This window comes from Saccopteryx leptura, chromosome 10, assembly GCF_036850995.1.
Source record: "Saccopteryx leptura isolate mSacLep1 chromosome 10, mSacLep1_pri_phased_curated, whole genome shotgun sequence".
NCBI classification, from domain to species: Eukaryota; Metazoa; Chordata; class Mammalia; order Chiroptera; family Emballonuridae; genus Saccopteryx; species Saccopteryx leptura.
In genome coordinates, this window is record NC_089512.1 from 18547506 (window position 1) to 18569948 (window position 22443).

At 49.5% G+C, this 22443-nt stretch overlaps 1 protein-coding gene across 1 annotated transcript in view; it reads right to left on the reverse strand.

Moving 5' to 3' along the window:
• TRIM71 (tripartite motif containing 71) overlaps positions 1-22443 on the reverse strand; it is a 74913-nt gene that overhangs the window by 18270 nt on the left and 34200 nt on the right. The window contains exon 2 of the mRNA XM_066351950.1: positions 1541-1708. Coding sequence (XP_066208047.1) covers positions 1541-1708 — 168 coding nt within the window. The remainder of the gene's footprint in view (positions 1-1540; positions 1709-22443) is intronic.

The following is a 22443-nucleotide window of genomic DNA, read 5'->3' on the forward strand; positions in this document are numbered from 1 at the left end:
GCTGCAGGGTACGCATTTGACCAAGTCCTAAAACTGGAGAGGCATAAAAATGGAAGCCACACCGCACCTCATCCACGGGGACAGAGTCACTAGAACAGAACAGAAAGAAAACGCACCAGGAGGATGCACCGGTGAGGATGCTGACAAATGAAATTTAACCAAGAGTAAGTCCTTTCAAAACCACAGACTCGCCCTGGCCGGTTGGCTCAGCGGTAGAGCGTCGGCCTAGCGTGCGGAGGACCCGGGTTCGATTCCCGGCCAGGGCACACAGGAGAAGCGCCCATTTGCTTCTCTACCCCTCCGGCCACGCTTTCCTCTCTCTCTCTTCCCCTCCCGCAGCCAAGGCTCCATTGGAGCAAAGATGGCCCGGGCGCTGGGGATGGCTCTGTAGCCTCTGCCTCAGGTGCTAGAGTGGCTCTGGTCGCAACATGGCAACGCCCAGGATGGGCAGAGCATCGCCCCCTGGTGGGCATGCCGGGTGGATTCCGGTCAGGCGCATGTGGGAGTCTGTCTGACTGTCTCTCCCTGTTTCCAGCTTCAGAAAAATGAAAGAAAAGAAAAAAAACCCACAGACTCTCAAAGCTCCGATTCTATGACTTGAGTATTAGACCATCTGAATCATCAGGAAGAACACTTCAGTCTCATGCATAGGAATGTCACAGCTGTGGAGGAATTTGTTAAAAATCGAAACCATCCTCCCATCCTTTCTTTAGAGCACGTGGTCAGTTCTTTAACCGTGTTCCTAAAAGATAATTTTTTAAAAACAATTCTCGTATTCAAATCTTCCAGAAGGTAAATAACAACAGTTTCCTATTTGATTTTTGCTCAAGGACCAGCAATGTTTCCGAACTTTCAAGCTCATCCAACAAGACAAAGGCAAACGTCTCATCGTGTTTCCCTGTCACCTGCATCAGGTGACAGACACTTCAAAATCATTTCAGGGACTCAGTATTACCTGTCTAAAGTGAGAGTGCTATGCCCCCCAAACGTTATATGCGTCTGTTCCGAACCCCAAAGGGTTGGAGAATGAACAGTAACCAAGAGTCTAAATCACCAGGATGTGACTTGATCACTTAGGAGAGAGGGTGAGACTCTGAACCTTATGGGAAATTTGCCATGCTCACTTATTTCTCACCTATATAAATAAATAAGTGAAAATAGCCAAGCTCTCCATCTGAAAAGCATTAAGCTCCCAGTCCTTCTGCAGCCCGCCTGGATTTGGGGAGGGGATGAGTGGGAAACAGACAGGTGACGTGGCTGGGGCCCAGGCTAGGTGTCATCAAATACAAGCCCAGACTGGCCTGGCCAGTGACTCTGGCCACATCCTAATTTGCACAAGACTGGGAGAATCCCCTCCCCTGCCCCCAGTATGACTATTATCACACGAGCTCATCTGAGTCACTGTTCTGTGCCCCCCCCCCCCAGCACACACACTGGCGACTGCCCGGTCATCTCCACACGCCATCTGAAAGGGAGAGAGAGGGAAGGCCTCCTGGCAAGGCCGAACAAGGGAGACAGGTGAAGGGTGGGGAAGACTGACCTGGATCGCCTGGCGGCCCTGCTGGGCATCCGCCAGCAGCTGGATGGTGAGTGACCGGGAGTCCTGCAGTGCCTCCTGGAGGTAGATGAAACTGTGGCCCCCGTGCCGGCCCATTGTACACTCACGACAGATGGGCACCGAGCAAGTGTCACAGTACAGATGCAGCACCTGGGGGCCAGAAAGGGACAGGCATTCATGAGAGATGCAGGGCTGGAGACCAGGACAGCAACAGGGCTTCCAGATTTCCAACCACTCCCCCCTCTGGATAAAGGAGCAACACACACACACACACACACACACACACACACACACGAGGACAGGGAGTGGGGGAAGCCACTGTGAGCCAACTGGGCTCTTCCTCCCCCCACCTCCCCTCCCCCCCCGCCCCGAGTCAAAGAAAAGACAACCAGCCCCTCGTCCCACTCCAGTTTCATTCAGAAATATCGCTGAGACACTTCAAAGGTATAATATTTCCCTGTATCTTAGATTAATTACCCAGAAGAGTTCTAAGATTATGTTTTCCTGATCAGAGATTGGTAACCCAAATGAAAAGAATATACCAGAAGTTTTCTCTTACCATCACTCCCCAGCCTCCGGGGGGGGGGGGGGGGGGGGCGTGTGAAGCAAGGTGAGGTGCCAGTATGAATCACCCTCACACCACAGGCTGTTGCCACCCTGCCCCCATCACGGACATCAACACAACATGCAAAGCATGGCTCTCCCAGCACCTGAGCCAGCCAGCCAGCCAGCCAGCCAGGGGCTTAAGCTGCTGGAACGAAGGCAAAAAGCTAGTGGGAAGGTCAGCCAGCTTCTTGTCTTTCTTCTTCCTGCCAAGTTGTTCCAAGGAGTTGACCCAGGGAGGCAGCCCACGCTGAGAGGACTGCTTTATGTGATGTTCTGTATTTCCCTGGGGCCCGGCGTGCTGGGAGGGGGAGCGAAGGGTTGGCACAACCTCCACCTGCTGATAAATGAGGAGCTCTCACGAGCGACAGCTCCTTGGCACAGAAACTGGGCCAGTCTTGTATCCCTCTCCACAGAGCAGGGCACTTAGCACCGCTTTCTGTAAATGTTTGCTGGACCGCTTTCAAGAGCGGAGCTTAAATTTGCCTCTGGTACACCTGAGTGTGAGGGGAAGCCGGCCAGCACACCTCCCGCAGGAGGTAAGACGACTTCCAAGGAGGGGGTCTCTCAGTCACAGTGCATGCACCTAATCTTCCCCCCCGCCCCCCCCCCCCCCCAGTGCTTAAGGCCACACAGCTAGCCTGGGCGGAGCAGGGAGGCCAACCCCAGACCCCTGAAGACTTGTTTCCAACACACACACTTGGTCCCGGCCACCTCAGGCAGAGCACCCAGCACTTTGCTAGGTATCCTAGAGGTCCAAGATGGGAGACAGAACAAGAGCTGGTTCTGGCTGAGAGGCAGAGATCGGGAGACAGAGATAAGGAGAAAGGGAGGGTTGGCCGCAGCAGCAGCCCCGAGGGCCAGAAAGTTCCTCCCAGACTGAAAGTCTCACCCGAAATCAGCCCTGTGGCAAACAGTGAGAATGCGGTTTCTCCCCTTTTCCAGGTGATTTTATTATTAACCCATCTCTGTCTTGGCAAGGAACACAGACATCCACTAGAAAGTGATCTCCCCAAATGGCTCAGTCCGGTACGCAGGCCTGCTTTACTCGGGGCTAAGAGATAGGAGTTAGCACGGCAGTGATTTGTGCAGTGTGGGGTAGGCTGCTGCTCGGAGAGCTTTTGGACTCCGAAATAGGAATAGATTTGGGATAGTCTGTACCTAGTTTTAAGAAATGGCTCTGAGGCCCTGGCCGGTTGGCTCAGCGGTAGAATGTCGGCCTGGTGTGTGGGGGACCCGGGTTCAATTCCCGGCCAGGGCACATAGGAGAAGCGCCCATTTGCTTCTCCACCCCCCCCCTCCTTTCTCTCTGTCTCTGTCTTCCCCTCCCGCAGCCGAGGCTCCATTGGAGCAAAGATGGCCTGGGCGCTGGGGATGGCTCCTTGGCCTCTGCCCCAGGCGCTGGAGTGGCTCTGGTCGCAGCAGAGCTACGCCCTGGAGGGGCAGAGCGTCGCCCCTGGTGGGCGTGCTGGGTGGATCCCGGTCGGGCGCATGCGGGGAGTCTGTCTGACTGTCTCTCCCCGTTTCCAGCTTCAGAAAAATACAAAAAAAAAGAAAGAAAGAAATGGCTCTGACGTGGCAGGTGTCACGGACTCTATTTTCTAGGAGGGAAAAACATGGGCAGGTTTGTAGCTTTACTACCACATTTTGTTTTCTGCCCAGTAGCACACCTTCCAGGAGCACGTCAGACGGAATCCAAGAGTCGGCCATCTGCCTTCTTAAGTACAAAGATTACCCATCACTTATAAGCGGGTCCCACCATTCAGAAATGAGCTCATCCTTTGAATCTGATAAAACCTGAAATTCTCAGGCTAACCTTAAATACTAATCAAAAGATGCAAAGCTGGATACATTTGGGAGAAATTCCTGGACAGTCCTTTTTTTTTTTTTTTTTTTAACTGATGTGAATGAAGCTAAAGCAATTTGCCCACCAGTTTCCACTTCATTCCTTCCCTTTGCTACCTCATTTGTCAAGGGAATAAAGGGATCGCTCCTATGCTAATGGCAAGTGTGAAACCTTCCATCAGAATGTTCCTTTTAAATGAAAATGAAGCATGCTTCTGAACCTTCTGTCTCAGGCCAGTTAAAAAGATCTCCTCCTCCACTTCTTTCTCAGGATTCCCTGTTTTGCAGACAGCCTTGTAGGCTCAGTAGATAGAGACACCCTGTGTTCCTGTCACTGGGCAAACAGTGAGAATGCGGTTTCTCCCACAGGCAGTGAGTAACACAGAACCTTAGGCTGGTCACTTGAGCCTGGCATCGCCTGGGCATGGGACCACCTGGCCAGTCTCTGACTCGGTACACCTCAGGAGATCCTGTCTACCCCTGAAATCCCAAGAACCCGATCTCTCTGGGGTCTCAACCTCAAAAACCAAGTTTGCAAATAGCTGGGCTGAGCTTCAAAGCCAGGCTCCAGGTGCCAATTAAGGCACTGCCAGGGACTATGGTGACTGTCCTGGGGCTTGGGTTTGTGAAAATCCGGAGCCCGGAGGATGTGCTTATGAGAATCCTACAAGTGGTAGGTGTGAATTCTGCAGATGAAGTGGCCAGAAAGAAATCCCGGTGGGAAGAGCGGTAACAGGGTGCCCGAAGTTCCTGGCACCAGGCCCCTCACATGTGCAGCCTTGAGACCCCTCTAAATGGGGAAGGGGGGGTCCCCAGATGCAATCCCACTTCTGGCACCATTTGACACGGGATCAATGCAGTGCTAAGAACCCTAGATCAAAAGAGTTAACCACCCTCACGTTGTACAAAGATTACAGACCCAGCCTGACCAGGCGGTGGCGCAGCGGATAAGGAGCATCAGACTGGGATGCCGAGCACCCAGGTTCGAGACCCCATGGTCGCCAGTTTAAGAGCGGTGAGCCTGGATCCAAGGTCACTCGGTCTGCTGTAGCCCCACGGTCGGGGCACATATGAGAAAGCAATCAATGAACAACTGAGGTGTTGCAATGAAAAACTGATGATTGATGCTTCTCATCTCTCTCCATTCCTGTCTGTCCCTATCCACCCCTCTCTGTGTCTCTGTAAAATAAATAAATAAATAAATAAATAAATAAATAAATAAATAAAATAATGAAAGATTACAGACCCAATAAATAATCAGAGTTGACTTTGCTTCTGCTTAGGGTGATTTCTGCCTTAGTGGTTCCCAAAATAATTCTATTTTCACCGGTTCCCAAGTGTAGAAAGGTTGAAAACCACTGCATTATGACTTTGGAAGTGTGAGTGCTTCTGCAGTCAGGTGGCTCTGGGGCTGGGCTTGGGGAACGCCCACAAGTTGATCATAGAAAGCTATGGGTGGCCCTGGCCGGTAGCTCAGTAGATAGAGCGTCAGCCCAGCGTATGGTCATCTCGGTTCGATTGCCAGTCACAGCACACAGAAGAAGCGACAAATTGTTTCCCTTCTCTGTATGCAGCCAAGTAGCTTCACTGGTTCGTTTGAGCATGGCCCCGGAAGCTGAGGATAGCTCAGTGGGTCGGAGCACAGTCAGCCTTAGGCGCTAAAAATAGCTAAGGTACTTCAGTATCGGCCCCAGATTGCCCTTGCCAGGTGGATCCTGGTCGATCCACATGCAGGAGTCTATCTTCTCTTCTTTCACCATAGTGGGGAGGGAAAAAAAACAATGGGTGAGTGAAAGCATAGCTTCCTGGCGCTCACAATTAATAAATCATTGTTTCTATTTTCTTTTTTTAAAGAACACATCATCCAAATACTGAAAATGTGCCCAGTATTATATACACTTTCTAACAAAAAGTTGGGAGTAGAAACTTGGGGAAGATTTCAAACTCCATTCAGAAGCTCCGAATCTCATCTACCTAAATTTCTAAGGTCAGAACCCCACCATTTCAGAGCTTGTGAAACAAATCAATAGGTGGTGCAATTCTCTGAACCAGCAGTAAGATATTTTAACAGAATAAACTGGAATCCGCATCTTCCAAAAGAAAGAGCTGTGCGGAGGGTCCAAGGCCAGAAATGTAGCAGAGAGGCCTGAACGATGGTTCCAGAAAGGGGGCTGGGGGGCGCCGGTAAGGAGCAGGCCTCTGGTGGGAGGAATTCCAGGGCCCGGGGCTGCCTGTTCGGGCCTTCCCGGGCAGATGCACGGACACGCCCCCACCCCCACCTCCTGGCCCCGCATGGCGACAATCTGGCTGCTCCAGCTGAATGGAGCAGGCTCGACCTCTGACCTTGCGAGTGACCACCCTCTTCCCTGCCCCCAGCTTCCAGGAGGCCCCACCCACTGCCTTCCTCTCCCAAAATTTCTAAAATACCAGGCAGAGAGACAAAGACCTAGGAATGCGGGGCCTAGCAGGAGAGGAAGGGGAAAGTTACAGAAAAAAATAAATAAAAATACCAAGCAGGCAGGTTTTTACCTTAGCCAGAGCTGAAATAAAGTGCTTTGTTAATGAACAAGACTGTGTGTGTGTGTGTGCGCGCACGCTTCCTGGAAATCTACTTTTTATACTACCTGCGGTCCCATCAACACCGCGCATCTGTACGGAGGCACCCTGGTTTTAAATACAATCGCCCACACCAGTGAAGAATGTAAGCTCAAAGGAGGGAGGGGCCTCTCCTTCTCAAAATGCCCCAACTGAAATACAACGTATTAACCACTGCAAACTTATTTTTGAGGGGTTTTCCCCCCTATATCCTTAAAACGACTGGGTCATGCGGCCTCCCACAAACTCAGGCTTAGACGGGAGGAGATCTCCAGCCACCCAGAAGGGCTTCGCAGTTTCCCACTGTAGAAACGAAGTGAAGAATGACTGCTGACAACCAGAAGCCTTATCAGTGCGTGCCACGATGCTGACTCTCCTCTTTAAAAGTGGCGAGCCAAGTTCAAGGAGTAAAGTCCAGCGACGCAACTTAGTCTATTTAATAACAGCAAGACCAAGCTTCAGGAGACTTATGGAAAACGCACTGAATATGAAGTCCAGGGTTCCGCCTGCATCCCTGGCCACATGCTGCTGCTACACAGAGAGCTATGGTTTGGGGGGGTGGGGGGCGTGGCCTGGGGAAGTGGGGAAAGAAAGAAATTCAGACCCTTGTTCAAGGCACAATCACCACCAGTTAAAAGTTAAAACAGCAGAGCCTGGCTGAGGATGAAAAGTGTGTGTGTGTGTGTGTGTGTGTGTGTGTGTGTGTGTGTAAGGGAAGTGTCTTGAAAAAGTTAGGGAACACACATGTGTGTTTATTTTTTAAATTAATTTATTTTTAATTTTTTCCATTGGTTCTAGAGAGAGGGAGGGAGAGAGAGAGAAGGCAAGAGAGACAGAAACAGAGGGGGAGGGAGATGGGGAGAGAAGGAGGGAAGGAGAGAGAGAAGTATCAACTCGTTCCACTTAGTTGTGCATTCACGTGTCCTGACTAGGGACCCTCAGCACCGCAGGACAACTCTCTACCCACTGAACAACCCAGCCAGGGTCCACACATGTATCTTTAATACAGAACGATACACAGATGCAAAGAATTTTAAATCTTTCCCAACTTACACATGCATTTTAAAAAGACAAATAGGAGTACATCATACCTGACTTTTTTCCACTTAACTTTATTAACTTGGAGAATGTTCTGGGTCAAGCTGTCTTATGAACGGCTGCATGCTATGTCATATTTATTATTAAATTAGTACCTTTGGATAGAAGAAAATTCTGATATTTTTTGTTTTTGTTTTGTTTTGAAAAACCACAAGCAATGACGCAGTGACTATCCATGTTTTTTACACAACCCAAATTTTTCCATGTGGTAACATTTCCATTTTGTTGAGTCACTTGATGTATCAGGGAAAACACTTACTTGTTAAGTGTGGCTCGTAAGGATTTTCAAGTGTAATAACTTTAAGTCGACTCAACCTACATCCATGGGAGCGAACCCAGGTCGGCATAGTGCCTGCTTCTGTTCCCAACAAGACCAGATGTTCACCAAAGGCCAGCAGGGGACACCGGCCAGAGAGGCGGCCACAGTTGGGACTAGGAGCAAAGGCTTCTGCGGATGCCGGGGCGGCGAGAAGCTAGCCTTGCTGTGTTTTGCATCCTCAGTGCTGGCCGCTCGGTGGGGGCATCTCTAGATGGTGGCAGTGAAAGAGGTATCGGGCAATGTATAGGAAGAGGGGTGTTAAGAATAAACACTTAGCCTGACCTGTGGTGGCGCAGTGGATAAAGTGTCAACCTGAAAACACTGAGGTCGCCAGTTCAAAACCCTGGGCTTGCCTGGTCAAGGCACATATGGGAGTTGATGCTTTCTGCTCCTCTCTTCTCTCTCTCTCTCTTTCTCCCCCCCTCTCCCTTCTCTAAAATGAATAAATAAAAAAGATTAAAAAAAAAAAAAGAATAAACACTTATTAGTCCCGGGGGTGGGGGGGAGACGATGACCATTCAAACACCCACTGAAACAAACATTGGGGCCCATACAAACCCACAGTCCCCTTTCTGCAATTCCAAAATCCAATAGGCTCTGGAAATCAAAAGGATTTTATATCAGCAATTTCGCAGCAACACCAGAACTGGCATGTAAAGGATTTATGATTTTATTTATTTTTTACCATGGAGTGTGAGTTTCCATATTTACTAAAGAAACCCTAATACTTGTTTATTTTGTGGTATTACTAATAGGATGTGCATGCACAGTATTAACTGTCTAAAATCAGAAATTTTTTTAGAGACACATCAGATCACAAGAGTTAGGATAAAAGACTTAGGACATATACTGCTACCTGTCTGGCCAGCTGCCTGAATAAAACTCATTCCCAGGACTCACCCAGGAACAGAGAGACCCAAGAGCTCCCGCTGCTGAGGTGGAGCCACGGGCGCCCAACGCCAAGCCAGACCAGCTCTGGGCCACATTTTTAAGCTCCAGGGACAAACCTGGACACGGAGGATTGAAAACAGAGAGGGATGCCATCAGCTCTAACCACTTTAGGCTCTATGTGGTTGCTGGTACCGTAGGAGAAGCATAGCGTGACGACCGTGAAATGTCATGTGTTGTTGTTCACTTGGAGCTTATGGGTCACTTTAAAAGCCTTATCATGAACCCTTTCCCTAGTTTATAGGAGAAAATCTTCCCGCTACAAATGACCACTGCTATACCCCTTTCCCAACACCAGCCATCCACTAATGGCAAGGCCTGTTCCTCCAATGCCCCAGCCCACAAGCTTCCTTAAACCCTGCAAGTTGCTTCTCCTTCAAGCACCTGTCGCCCCCCCCCCCACTTGTAGGAACATGGTCCTGATGCCCAAGAGCTGGAGCCACAGGGGTCCCCAGTTTTTACTCTAGCAGCCCAGCCCTGTTCTGATGTTCTATCCCCCTGGAAGGACCCTCCCTGTAGAATATCACAGCACACAGTTCTTAATATTAGCACACGCAAGAACAGAACCATTACCTTTTTAAAGCTAATAAGACCAAATAAAAGGGAGCAGAGAATTAGATGAGTCAGTTCTGTTTCCATAGTTGAATGGCTGAATTTGCTCGAGCTGAGCTGCAGATTTGGTAAAATGAGAAATAACCTAAGATCTGGCTCCTGGCACTGTCAGAATTATTTTAAGGGTGGGGGGTTATGGAAACAAGTTCCCCTTGGAAGAAAGCATTTCCTCCCCTAGCACAGTCTCGAAGATGAAACCCCTGAGAACGAGGTCACCCCCCGAGCAGCACAGCTCACACCTTCCACCAGTTTTGCCCGAGTCACAGACCCAAGTTTCACAATGTTTCCTACCAGAGCTTCCTCCCTAAGGCTGAGAGGATAACAGTCAAGCTGACTCAAGAAAAGGCCTTTTCCCCTGACCAGGCGGTAGCGCAGTGAATAGAGCGTCAAACTGGGGCGCAGAGGACCCAGGTTTGAAACCCCGACATCACCAGCTTGAGAGCGGGCTCAATCTGGTTTGAGCAAGGGGTCACTTGGTTTGCTGTAGCCCCCCCCCCCCCGTCAAGGCACAAATGAGAAAGCAATCAATGAACAGCTAAGGAGCTGCAACGAAGATCTGATGCTTCTCACCTCCCTCCCCTTCCTGTCTGTCTGTCCCTCTCTCTCTCACCAATAAAAAAAAAGGGGGGGAGGCCTTTTAGGAGTCCAGAAGGGACAGTATACAGTATAACTGGGCATCTGTTTTGCTGGGATCCTGACCCTACTCTGAGTACTGCGGGTAGTTGAATAGGACAACCTGCAAGTATAAACATGACATCATCAATTATTCAGTGTGAGACAAAATACATGGCCACTGCAAAAATGGGAAGGGGGGCATACAGCCATGCATCCAGTGCACACCACTCTGCTGGCACGGAGAGCCCTGCTGGGCCTGCACCGCTCCCTTCAGCTGCCTCTCACAGCTGCCGGCAGGCAAGCTCACCTCCCACACTCCCAACCGGCAACAGCTCCCCCTTCACTGTGCAGATTCTGATCTTCACTCTGGAGCCCCCCCCCCACCGCCATGCTGCCTGGGGCACATACATGGCCACCCATGCCCAATGCCCCGCCTCGGCCACAGGGTTTGCTGCCCACAGTGGCAAGTGACACACAAGCACTTGGGGTTTCCTGCAACAGATCCAGGTTACAGTGACACTGGGTGACACACGGAACATGCCAGAATTGTGTTTTGGATTAATACCTACCAAACGTCCTTCTTAACCAATAAACTTATTTACTGCAATAAAACTTAGGTGTTTAAAAATGTTTCTAGTCCAGAACTATAAACTTTCACGTCAGAGAACCAGAGAGCGGTATATCCACACAGGAGACACTTTCCAGCAATGACCGTGAACTGCTGACTGCTGCAATCACACAGATACAGCTCAGCGGCGTACGCTTGGTGGGAAAAGCCAGAACCCAAAATAGACTGCATAATTCCATTTATACAGAGACAAACCTAATCAAATGTGGGGGCAGGGGGGAAATCAGAGAAGTTGCAGCTATAAACAGGAGTGGACCGGAAGGATGGAAATCTTCATATATCTTGACAGGTACACAGATATAAAGAACGGTCAAATCTCAAAATGCATGTTTTACAATGTTTATTTTATGGAAATTATATCTAAAAGAAAAGTGAGGGGGAAACCCTTCCACCAAAATACCCTAGTGTTGATGGAGTCGAGCTTGGAGCCCAGCCTGAGCATGGCTCTCTTCCTAGCTAAGACCCAATAAATACTCGTTGAGCCCCATAAACGAGTTACTCAAATGGCCCCACGCAATTCACTTCGAATAGGCCGCTACCCTTCTTTCTCACAATATTCCCATTAGGTATTATTTCTCCTTTGCCCTCCACTGTAAATATTATCTTAGGTTCTATCTCACAAGAGGCAGACTTCAAACTAACTCCCTGAAGGCTTTGAAAAAATTAGAGCCCCTGAGTCCGATTTACAGCACCGCAGGCGGCCCGCGGTCATACAAAGCCGTATGAAATCATTAGTGTCCCAGCTGCCGCCCCTGCATGCATCTGACCTCTGATGCACTAATGAGTGGCCCAGGCAGCTTCCAGCAGCAAATAAAATCGAGATTTGTTCCAACACTGAGATCACTGCCCACGTAAATTACAGATTTTTTAAAACAAGTCCTGAAAAGATCAAGTTTTGACACAGAGACCCAGTTTTCCTGTTGCCGCCCAGGTCACGAACGCAAGGCACAGTTTTCTTCTGTTGTGTTGTGGACAAGAGTTGGTGGGGCTGGGAGGCTGGCTTTTTTTTTTTTTTTTTTTTTTATGGCGAGACTCTGTAGGTGGCCGTGTAACTCAGTCCTCACTCACCTCTTAAACAGTGGGCAACATTGTGCACCTGAAACCTCTTCCCTCCCTGAAGGGGCAAGAAGGGGTTTCAATTGCCCGTGTGGCTGCAATCATGTGGACAGGTGGATTTAAAGCAAGAGAAGGCATTCATCACCTGGGGAGAGCTGTCTTAACGACACAGATAAGAGTAAATATAATGAAAACGGTTTTAAAAGATTTCTAGCCATATTTTCTCCCTCCCCCCACACCCCCCCACCCCCAGTTCCAGCAAGTTCTACTATCGAGTAGCTGAACTCCTGTAAGTTACTCGGTTGCCCTCTGCCTTGGGCAACAAGGGGTCCAACTCGGGCCTCCCTGGTGGCCCAAGTTTACGTACGCTGTCACATCCGTTGACAATTTTAAGAGCAGGTTACCCTTCCAAACACTGCCTGCAAACAAGACTTTAACCAAGTATTTACTGCTGTAGAAATCTTGTTTCAATCCACAGTTGTTCACTGGAAGGACTTATTTAAATTAAGGAGGGGAACCAATCAAGGAAGCAGGAGATGGTCCCTGTGAATTCTCCACGCCAGTACGGGCTCGCTCCTCAGCAGGGGACAAGGAGCAGGGGGGGGGGGGGGAGGAGGGTGTGTGTGTGTGTGTGTGTGTAGGGGTGAGCCTGGGGATTTGTCACCAAGCCCCAGGCCTAGCTCTGTCCGCAGCACTTGCCCCATGGCGGGGAGCACTAAACAGAGAACAGACACACCTCTACAGCACCTCCTCCTTCCCCAGGAACCACCAAGCCTTTCTCAACCGCAGAGGGGGCTCAAATGAAGTCTCTAGAGCAACAGCTGGGGGCAAAAGCAAAGGCCTGGCTTAGTCTCACCAAGAAATGGGAGTTTTTTCTCTCTCTCTCTCTCTCTCTCTCTTTTAGAATCAGAGAGAGGGACAGATAGGTATAGACAGGAACGGAGAGAGATGAGAAGCATCAATCATCAGTTTTTTTGTTGCGACACCTTAGTTGTTCATTGACTGCTTTCTCATAAGAGCCTTGACTGCAGGCCTTCAGCAGACCGAGTGACCCCTTGCTCAAGCCAGCGACCTTGGGTCCAAGCTGGTGAGCTTTGCTCAAACCAGATGAGCCCGCGCTCAAGCTGGGGACCTCAGGGTCTCAAACCTGGGTCCTCCACATCCCAGTCCAACGCTCTATCCACTGCGCCACTGCCTGGTCAGGCTGAAGTTCTCTTTTAAACCCTTTCCATGTTAACAGCTTGCTAGGCTGGCTACTTACTTATTTATGGGGGTGGGGGGGAGAGGAGTAGAAGCATCAACTACTCCCATATGTGCCTTGACCAGGCAAGCCCAGGGTTGTTGTTTTTTTTTGGGGGGGGTCTATTTTGTTTGTTTGTTTGTTTTGCAGAGAGAGATAGACAGGGACAGAGAGAGATGAGAAGCATCAATCATTAGTTTTTCATCACGACATCTTAGTTGTTCATTGATTGCTTTCTCATATGTGCCTTGACCGCGGGCTTTCAGCAGACCGAGTAACCCCTTGCTTGAGCCAGTGACCTTGGGATCTCGAACCTGGGTCTTCCTCATCCCAGTCCAATGCTCTATCCACTGCGCCACCGCCTGGTCAGGTAAGCCCGGGGCTTTGAACCAGCAACCTCAGAGTTTCAGGTCGACGCTTTATCCACTGCACCACCACCACCACCACAGGTCAGGCTAGCCAATTATTTCAAACCACCTACATCCCATAAGCCCCTCTACTCCCAACAATAGAATATCTAATTCCAGACACCATCACTAATGCCAAAGGGCTACCACCGGCCAGTCACAGAGTCAGAGTAGGAGGCCAGCTTTAAAGAATCACTTGTGACCCTCACTGGGAGTCACCAGAAGAACAGGAGCCCTGGGGGTGACAGTTTCATAATCCGGGCTGTTAGTTTATACAGGGTGGACCTTACCCCTTCCCGCCCTGCCCTAGAGAAAAAATGCAAACAGTAGAAAGCAAGACCAGGGGCAGAGAGGGTCCTAGGTAGGGCGGGCTAACAGAGCAGCAAGACATCTCAGATTAAGCACAATTACCACTTAAAGGCCTTTTTAAAAGAAGGGTGTGGGAAACAGAAACCAAAGTCAAAAAAGGGTGGGACGAGGAGCCTAGGCAAACCAGTAGAAACTGGTCCAGCAGAGACAAGAACCGGGTGGTAGAAGAGCTGCATTCCAACCTTAAGTGATGTGACCCGGGGAGGAAGAGCCCAACCTGCGCTGGAATCACAGGAGACAAACCGGGATAAACCCACCAACTGCAGAGGATCAATTCAGCTGCCAAACCAGACAATCAGGAACTGTCGCGGGGCCCAGCTGAAGGCCAGAAACGAAGCCCTCGTCCCCGGGAGTTCACCCGTCCCTCTTCCCACAAGTGTGTGCACAGCTCTTTAACAGCTGCGGTCTTAAAGAAGCACTAATTACAGCCGGATCTGGCAAGGAGTCAGGGAACCCCCACACCAGCAGGATTTCAGGCAGAAAAATGCCAACTAACTAGTAATAAGATACAATCCGAAAAAGAAAAAAAAAAGGTCAACGTTTGGGGACACTGCAGGCAATGCCAACGCATCGGAGTAGACTTCCTCTTTAGAAGCCTGAATTCCCAGGACTGACTGTTCATCATCCATTTTTCCCCCCTCTAATAGGAAAACGATAGTAATGAGAAATAGTAATTTCAAGTCTCAGATATGGAGCTTTCTCAGAACGCACACTTTATTCCAACAAATGAAGCTTGTGGAAGTGAGGCACCCCCTCACACTGTACCCGTGCGCTGGTCCTCAGACCCCAGTGGGCAGCCCGCTGACCCCGACTCGGCAGGGAATGGAATCGGGACCGCCACTCCCCACATTCTACAGGAATTCATCATCACCCAAACAGACACAGGGGGCGGGGGGGCGCACAGAGCTGATCAGGTAGGAAAACAAAAAATCAGGTAGCTTCATAGTCCAGTTTCAGGAGGAAAATATAGCAAATCAGGTCTTTGCTGGAGTTCTAAAATTCCTAACTTGCTTCATCTCTGGCCCTGTGTTGACATTTTTCCTTTCGGGTTTTTATTGTTGTTGTTTGTTTGTTTTTTTAAGCCTTGCTTACTTTGGCTAGCACCTAAATCAAGAAAAGAGGAAATCTAAATATTTGGCTGTAATGAATCTTCAAATTGGCTTTTTACTCAAGTCCTGGCCCCATGGGGCTTTTTCTTAGTCCTTTGCAACATTGATCCCAAAGAGCCTTCCACCCGGAGGCCCCGGTCTGGGGGTGTCTGGCTGGCCTGTCCGCTTTTTGGTCAGCTGTGGGGAGCCTCCTGGCTTACCCCACCACCACCACACCACCACCACATGTCCCGCCTGGGTGGTCAACTTCATGGTTTGGAGTCAGCTGTTACACTCAGCTTGCACTCTGTCTGGTTGTGGAGTCTAGAGTCTCCAAGGCCACGCCGGCCTTATCAAGTGTGCTGCCTACTGCTATTTTTCTTTTTCTTACTTTTTGCTATTTACACTGGATTTAAAGCTCTGAGCTAAGTAAGGGCCTTGGGAGATTAAAAAACCATTCAAGAAGCTTCCCCCGTGTTGGTTAGTCAGTCTGGGAGGCCCAGTTCGCTCCTGCTGTCTAGGTGTAATGATTGACAGCACCTTCTTTCACTCTCAGAAACTGGCCAGTACGGAAACCTGGAGAGGACCAGGAAGACACACGGGAAGTAACCAAAACACAGGAGAGCGGACAGGAAATATGCTGCCATCCGGAAAATGACGCACTTCACGTGATTTCTGATTTACTATGATCACCGAGGCCTGGGGCAGGTAAACCAGAAGTGTCTTCTAAGAATGGAATAAAAGGGGGACTGAGGCAGGAGACTTAGGAATCCAATGAAAAGGACCAACCTGAGCAAAGCAGCAGATTGTTCTTGGGCCCAGGTATAGGGAAGTCTCTGGAGCAGACTGGAGGGAAACTGAGCTAGAATAGAAGCTCACCGGCCAGAGGTGGGAGAACTGGGGACCAGGGGAAAGCTTCTGAGCAGAGGCATAAAAATGGCAGCTGGCTGACCCTGAGAGGACAGAGATGATAGTGACTGTTCCAAGTCACCCAGACGCGGAAGGTGACCAGAGCACAACCTGGGCCATCTTGTGTTGAGGAGTTAAAAAAAAACCTGTGTTCAAATATTGACATGGGAAAAACACCCACACCCACTCTCTCTCTCTCTCTCTCTCTCTCTCTCTCTCTCTCTCTCTGATGTGGCCCCTTCCTTCCCCAGCTAGGTTGGTTAGGCTGGCTAACCGAGCTCTGTTCCTACCCATAAGATGAGTGGTGGCAAAGAGCTCTTAAGACAAAGTGCGGCCTGACCTGTGGTGGCACAGTGGATAAAGCGTCGACCTGGAAATGCTGAGGTTGCTGGTTCGAAACCCTGGGCTTGCCTGGTCAAGGCACATATGGGAGTTGATGCTTCCAGCTCCTCCCCCCCGTCTCTCTCCTCTCTCTCTCTCTCTCTCTCTCCTCTCTAAAATGAATAAATAAAATAAAATAAAAAAAAAAAAAAAAAAAAGACAAAGTGCAAAATACCCAGAGGTTGTAACAGGAAGTAGAGAGATGGTGGCCTGCCCTAAGCTTCCAGGGTGGTAAGGGGCAGAATAAGCTCAATCAAGCTCCAGGGACTAGTTCAAGGACTGGCTGTAAAGCCATTCCAGCAGCTTCTGGGCCAGCGGTCCTCCAGGGCTGTTATTTTACTTGTCCGCTGAAAAGAATGTTGAGAGAACACTCCATAAATAAGTCTGGAAAATGTATACTGGATGACAACCACTGACCTGTCCATGCCTCCCACTTCCTGGGTGGCCACAGTGCCTCTACCCCTCCAGCTCATGACCAGTCAGTCAGGACAGCCTCTGAGTAAAGGTCATTGTATTATTAACATGATTTCCCAACACGCACATTTCCTTATTGCATCATGCTTGGCTTCTATGCTCTCTTGCCCTCAAAGAGAATACACTCCAGTAGGAGGGATGACTAAGTAAGGCAGGGGTCCCCAAACTACGGCCCGCGGGCCACATGCGGCCCCCTGAGGCCATTTATCCGGCCCCTGCTGCACTTCCGGAAGGGGCATCTCTTTCATTGGTGGTCAGTGAGAGGAGCATAGTTCCCACTGAAATACTGGTCAGTTTGTTGATTTAAATTTACTTGTTCTTTATTTTAAATATTGTATTTGTTCCCGTTTTGGTTTTTTTACTTTAAAATAAGATATGTGCAGTGTGCATGGGGATTTGTTCATAGTTTTTTTTTTTTGTTTTTTTTTTTTCTTGTTTTTTTTTTCTGAAGCTGGAAACGGGGAGAGACAGTCAGACAGACTCCCGCATGCGCCCGACCGGGATCCACCCGGCACGCCCACCAAGGGCTACGCTCTGCCCACCAGGGGGCGATAATCTGCCCATCCTGGGGGGTCGCCATGTTGCGACCAGAGCCACTCTAGCGCCTGAGGCAGAGGCCACAGAGCCATCCCCAGCGCCCGGGCCATCTCTGCTCCAATGGAGCCTTGGCTGCGGGAGGGGAAGAGAGAGACAGAGAGGAAAGCGCGGCGGAGGGGTGGAGAAGCAAATGGGCGCTTCTCCCGTGTGCCCTGGCCGGGAATCGAACCCGGGTCCTCCGCACGCTAGGCCCATAGTTTTTTTTATAGTCCGGCCCTCCAACGGTCTGAGGGACAGTGAACTGGCCCCCTGTGTAAAAAGTTTGGGGACCCCTGAAGTAAGGTCAGCAATTTCAGGTTTGGGGGGGGGAGAACCAGAAAGCACTGGGCCTGAGATGCTAATCTCAGCAGACTTCCTGGAGGAAGAGAAGCTTGAGTGTAATCTAAAGGTATACATAGGAATCTGGGATGGAAATTCCAGATACCATAGCTCAGGTGGGACAGTCCTGATGCTCAGCACCCCCTCCCTCCCCTATGAAATCATGGCTGCCTCTGAGCTCATTCAGCCTTTCCCCGTCTCAGTCAGGACATCTGCTGTGTTCCCCCCACCCAATCACCCACCATCCCTGAACCTTTTTATTCTGGGACGGAGTCTTTCTCTCTCCCACAGACACTCCTGCACACGCCGCCACTTCCCCGACCATCAGCAGGCCTGGGACCCGTTTCCCATGGTCTCTCTGCTTCTACCATCACTACCCACCCTACTGGTCTCTTCCCCATGCAGAGAGCACCATTTTTAGAACCGAAGACTGATTTTTAGTTAGAGACAGACTGTATTCCCCTCCTTCCATTACAGCCCTCCAGTGGCTGCTTCCCTTCAGAAGGCACCTCAGCCCAGCGTCCTAGACTTGTTCCTTTAACGCAAGCTCCACTCACTGGCTGCCATATTCTCCTCTCCTCCCTCCACACACAATACACACGCACCCTGTCACTTCATTCAACATACTTCCCCCTGACGAATGAACTGGTGTACAATACTGGGTCCATCACCCCTTACCCTACGACAGGCGTCCCCAAACTACGGCCCGCGGACTGCATGTGGCCCCCTGACGCCATTTATCTGGCCCCCCCCCGCCACACTCCCGGAAGGGGCACCTCTTTCATTGGTGGTCAGTGAGAGGAGCACTGTATGTGGAGGCCCTCCAACGGCCTGAGGGACAGTGAACTGGCCCCCTGTGTAAAAAGTTTGGGGACCTCTGCGCCTACGAGTTTCTTTTCTCTTCTTTTCTCTCCCTCCCTCCCTCCCTCCCTCCCTCCCTCCCTCCTTTCTTCCTTCCTTCCTTCCTTCCTTCCTTCCTCTCCTTCCTTCCTTCCTTCCTTTCCTTCCTCCCTAAGGTTTTGTTTCTTGATTTTAGAGAGAGAAAAGAATGAGAGAAAGGCCGTGGGTGGGGGAAGGAGTGGGAAGCACCAGCTCATAGTAACTGCTCATTGTATGTGTCTTGACCAGGCAAGCCAGGGGCCTCGAACCAGCAACCTCAGCATTCCAGGTCGACACTTTATCCACTGAGCCACCCATAGGTCAGGCCTGGGAGTTTTCTTCATAGCACTTTTTACTGCCTGAAAGCATATAACCTAACATGTCTGCCACATGGAGGCTCAATAAATATGTGAATAATTAGGTGGTAGTTAGCATTGGATTCCACTGGAATAAAAATCATGGCTAGAAGAAAAGTGACAAGAAATGTCTTAAAGTTCTACAGCCAATCTCCCAGAGATCAATGAATTGAGACACTCTGGCTACCTGCTTGATCTTGATTAGCAATCCCACTAATGCCTGATGAAAAACACCCACCTTCAATAAAAACAAACAAACAAACAAACAAACCAGGAAAAGTGGGAGAAGATGGGGTGGGGTGGGAAGTATAACAGAAAATTCCACAGTCTGCAGTTCTAAACTTGTGAACAGGAATTAGGTTATGTCAGGGACAACCAATTACAATACCGGGAGGCAGTATCTGGGTGAGTTTACAAACTTTCCTTAGAAAAGTCACTTGTGTTCAACAGAAGACGGCTGCCCATTTCTGCTGTGCTTCTCATCAAAATGTGCCCTCCCGTGGAAGCTGGACTGCTTCTGTGCCCTGCCTTGCCCAGGTGGTGAAAGCCATGTGACCAAACCGCCAGCAGGGCTGTCCTGTGCTTGGGCACTCAGTCTTGGGCCCCAGGGGACAGCCTAGTGGGACTGCCGGCCAGGGAGGAGAGCCACCTGGACCTTCCGTTCAGCTGACCTTCCGCCTCCAGGAACAGATAGGACAGGAAGACTCCCTGGGCTGAGTCCAGCCTACCTACAGAATTATGAGAAAAACACCATTTTTATTTTATCTATTTTTTAAAAAAAAGATAAAAGGGCTTTTCGCTGCATGGGAGCTGAGGGCTAGGTTTTCCTGGGCCAGATACCGCTGAACAATCGTTTTCTCCTTGAGGAAGGCAGAGAATAGTCAAGGTTCCATCCCAGCTCTGCCCGTGGCTGATCCCATGAAACTGGCTTCGTGGATTCCATCCAAGCCTTGGTCAGGCAGCAGCCAAGGAGGGCGAGACAGAGGATAATTCTGGTTCCCAGCCCCCAGGAAGCTGGTGTCAACAGCCTCATAAGCTTGTCTGGAAGCATGTTCCCACGGCTAAGACCATACCTATCTATCAACCAGATGGTTCTTCAGAAACAAGTGCCCATTGAATGGTGGAAGACAAAACCATTACCTGGGAAAAGGAGAGCGTAAGTCCCCAGTAAGCTTCCCAAGGGGCCAACCCAAACGTGGATTTCCACGGGTCTCCCTAAGCCACTGTCTCACCCCCCACACTTCTGACAAAAGCAATCTCCAGTTCTGACGTGTCTTGTGGTCCAGAGTTCTAATCCCGCACCCCCCACCACTGGCCCAATGTGATCTCAGGAAAAGCCTTAACCTCCATTTCTTCTCAGGAAAAAGAAAAGGGCGTGTCCTCCCCCCTCCTTTCTGCAGTAAACAAGAACCTTTACAAGTGACAGGATATATCTTTCTAAGTTCAAGGTAGCCAGCTAGGAATGAGGCACTTCCTTGAAGAGACCGATGATTTACAGCACTGTGTTTCAGATGGAAAGCAAATCGACTGTCGATCAGGAGAGGGCTGGCTAAGTAACGAAAAGAGACTGATTACCGGGTGACCACGCAAAAGAGGAAGATGCCCTGGGCCCACGGAATGATCTACAAAATGCATTACTATGCAAAGAGTTAAGGAATCCTGTACAAAGGACGCTACTATTTGTGTAAAGAAAGAAAAAGAGGTGCAAGTACTCCTTGCTAACCAAATCCATAGAGAGGGGCGCCTGGAGGCGGCTTGGATGTCATGAGAGTACTACTGCGTACTTTTCATGCCAAACTGGGACGTGTTTAAGTAAGTAACTTAGAACTTATAATAGTAACTGCCAAGACCTTTTTGCTATTCCCGTCACATTCCTAAAATAGTTGCTAAGATAAACTACCCATTTAATTACTGTTTATACTAAATACATAACAGTACTAGATATTAATATGGGTGTGTTAAGTGAAATAAAAAGAACAGATAAAAGTACTCACAATATGATCTTAATAGTGTAATAGAGCCATCAATGCCCACTTTCCTTTAAGCCATAAAAGCAAATAATGATACGTATAAAATTGTTAGTAATCATCTCTTTGTTAGGATGACCTGCAATTTCATTTGCTACAGTACTTTGTAAGTTTCCACATAGGGGGTGTAAAGCCAGTAGCCACCATCGTGGCCATTCACATGCAGGTTCGCATTAGATTCGGACAGTCGGTAAAGAAACAATGGAGCCAAAAACTGGTGGGCCATAGTCTTTAATTCTAGCTTGCACCCCGGAGGGCAAGTAAAAACATACACTGGGCTCCAAAACCCAGTCACATTCAGTGCTCACAAAGCCACTGACTTATCCGAGTTTCCTAGAATCAAAGGTTTCTAGCTCACCAGACTTATTCACCTCTGTTCCCCATCTCCTTCCTTCTCCAGCGTCAAACTGCACAAACTGGCCTCTCACTCAATACTCCGCCATCTTGGCTGCTTCTCCTGGCCACACGGCCTCTTTCTGCTCTCTGCTCTGCTCCCTCTGCTCTCTCATGCTAATCATCCTAGGAACCAAGAGCCCAAACTCCCGTTCTGCCCCTATTTTATAGTGTAGAAATCCAAACCTTTAATCCAATATACAAAATAGGGAAGTCTCTAATACAAAGTCACTTCTCTGAGGCATGATTGGATTGTACCACCCCACATCAAAAAGGGTGGGAAAGGCTTAATCCCAAAACCAAGCTCCAGGCTACAACGATCCCCAACACACGTTAATATCACCTGGGCGATGGCCTCACATGGGCAGCGTAATCTTTAACAAAGTGAGCATAATACATTTCATCTGCCCCCAACAGGGGGCTTAAAGGAAGCATAGTGCTCTTCCCTGAGGTTCATTACCCCAAAGCTCTGTCATCAGACCCAGAAGGAATGTAATCACTGCAAACATTTCTGTTTATTAAAGTCAGGCCCTACTATGGCAAGGGCTTTCCATATTCACCGGTTTAATCCTTCTGATCGCCCTATGAGATAGCTACTACTACCCTCATTTTACAGATGAAGAAACTGAGGCAGATAGTCACTTGCCCCTGGACACAAGTTAAAAAGAGGCCGAATCTGGCTCCAGAGTCAATGTAGAAACCACTAGGTTTGCTGCCTCCACTGGCCATAAAACAACACTTCCCCCAGCACCTTGAAATACTCACACCTCTATAAACTCCCATCTGTCCAGCTGGGGTTTTGTAATCCTGTGGAATAGGCATTTTTATCTGTGTGCCAACAATTACTGCAAACATCCTCCAATTGATTTTTTTTCCCCCATGACTCCCAAACTCAACAACCCCCGTTGCTCACACCCCCCCTACCGCCTACAGGTTGAGAATAAGTTGGGTTTAGCATGCCTAATTTTTAATAGCACATTCCCAGGGCACTGTAACATGAACTTAGTATGATAAAACCTCTGGCCACACGCTCTCATCTTACTCTGGGGGCCTCTGCTCCTAAGTGTTCTTCACCTCTGAGGACCCCTCGCTCCTCCTAGCTCTTAAGGAGCCTCTTGCCCCCTACAC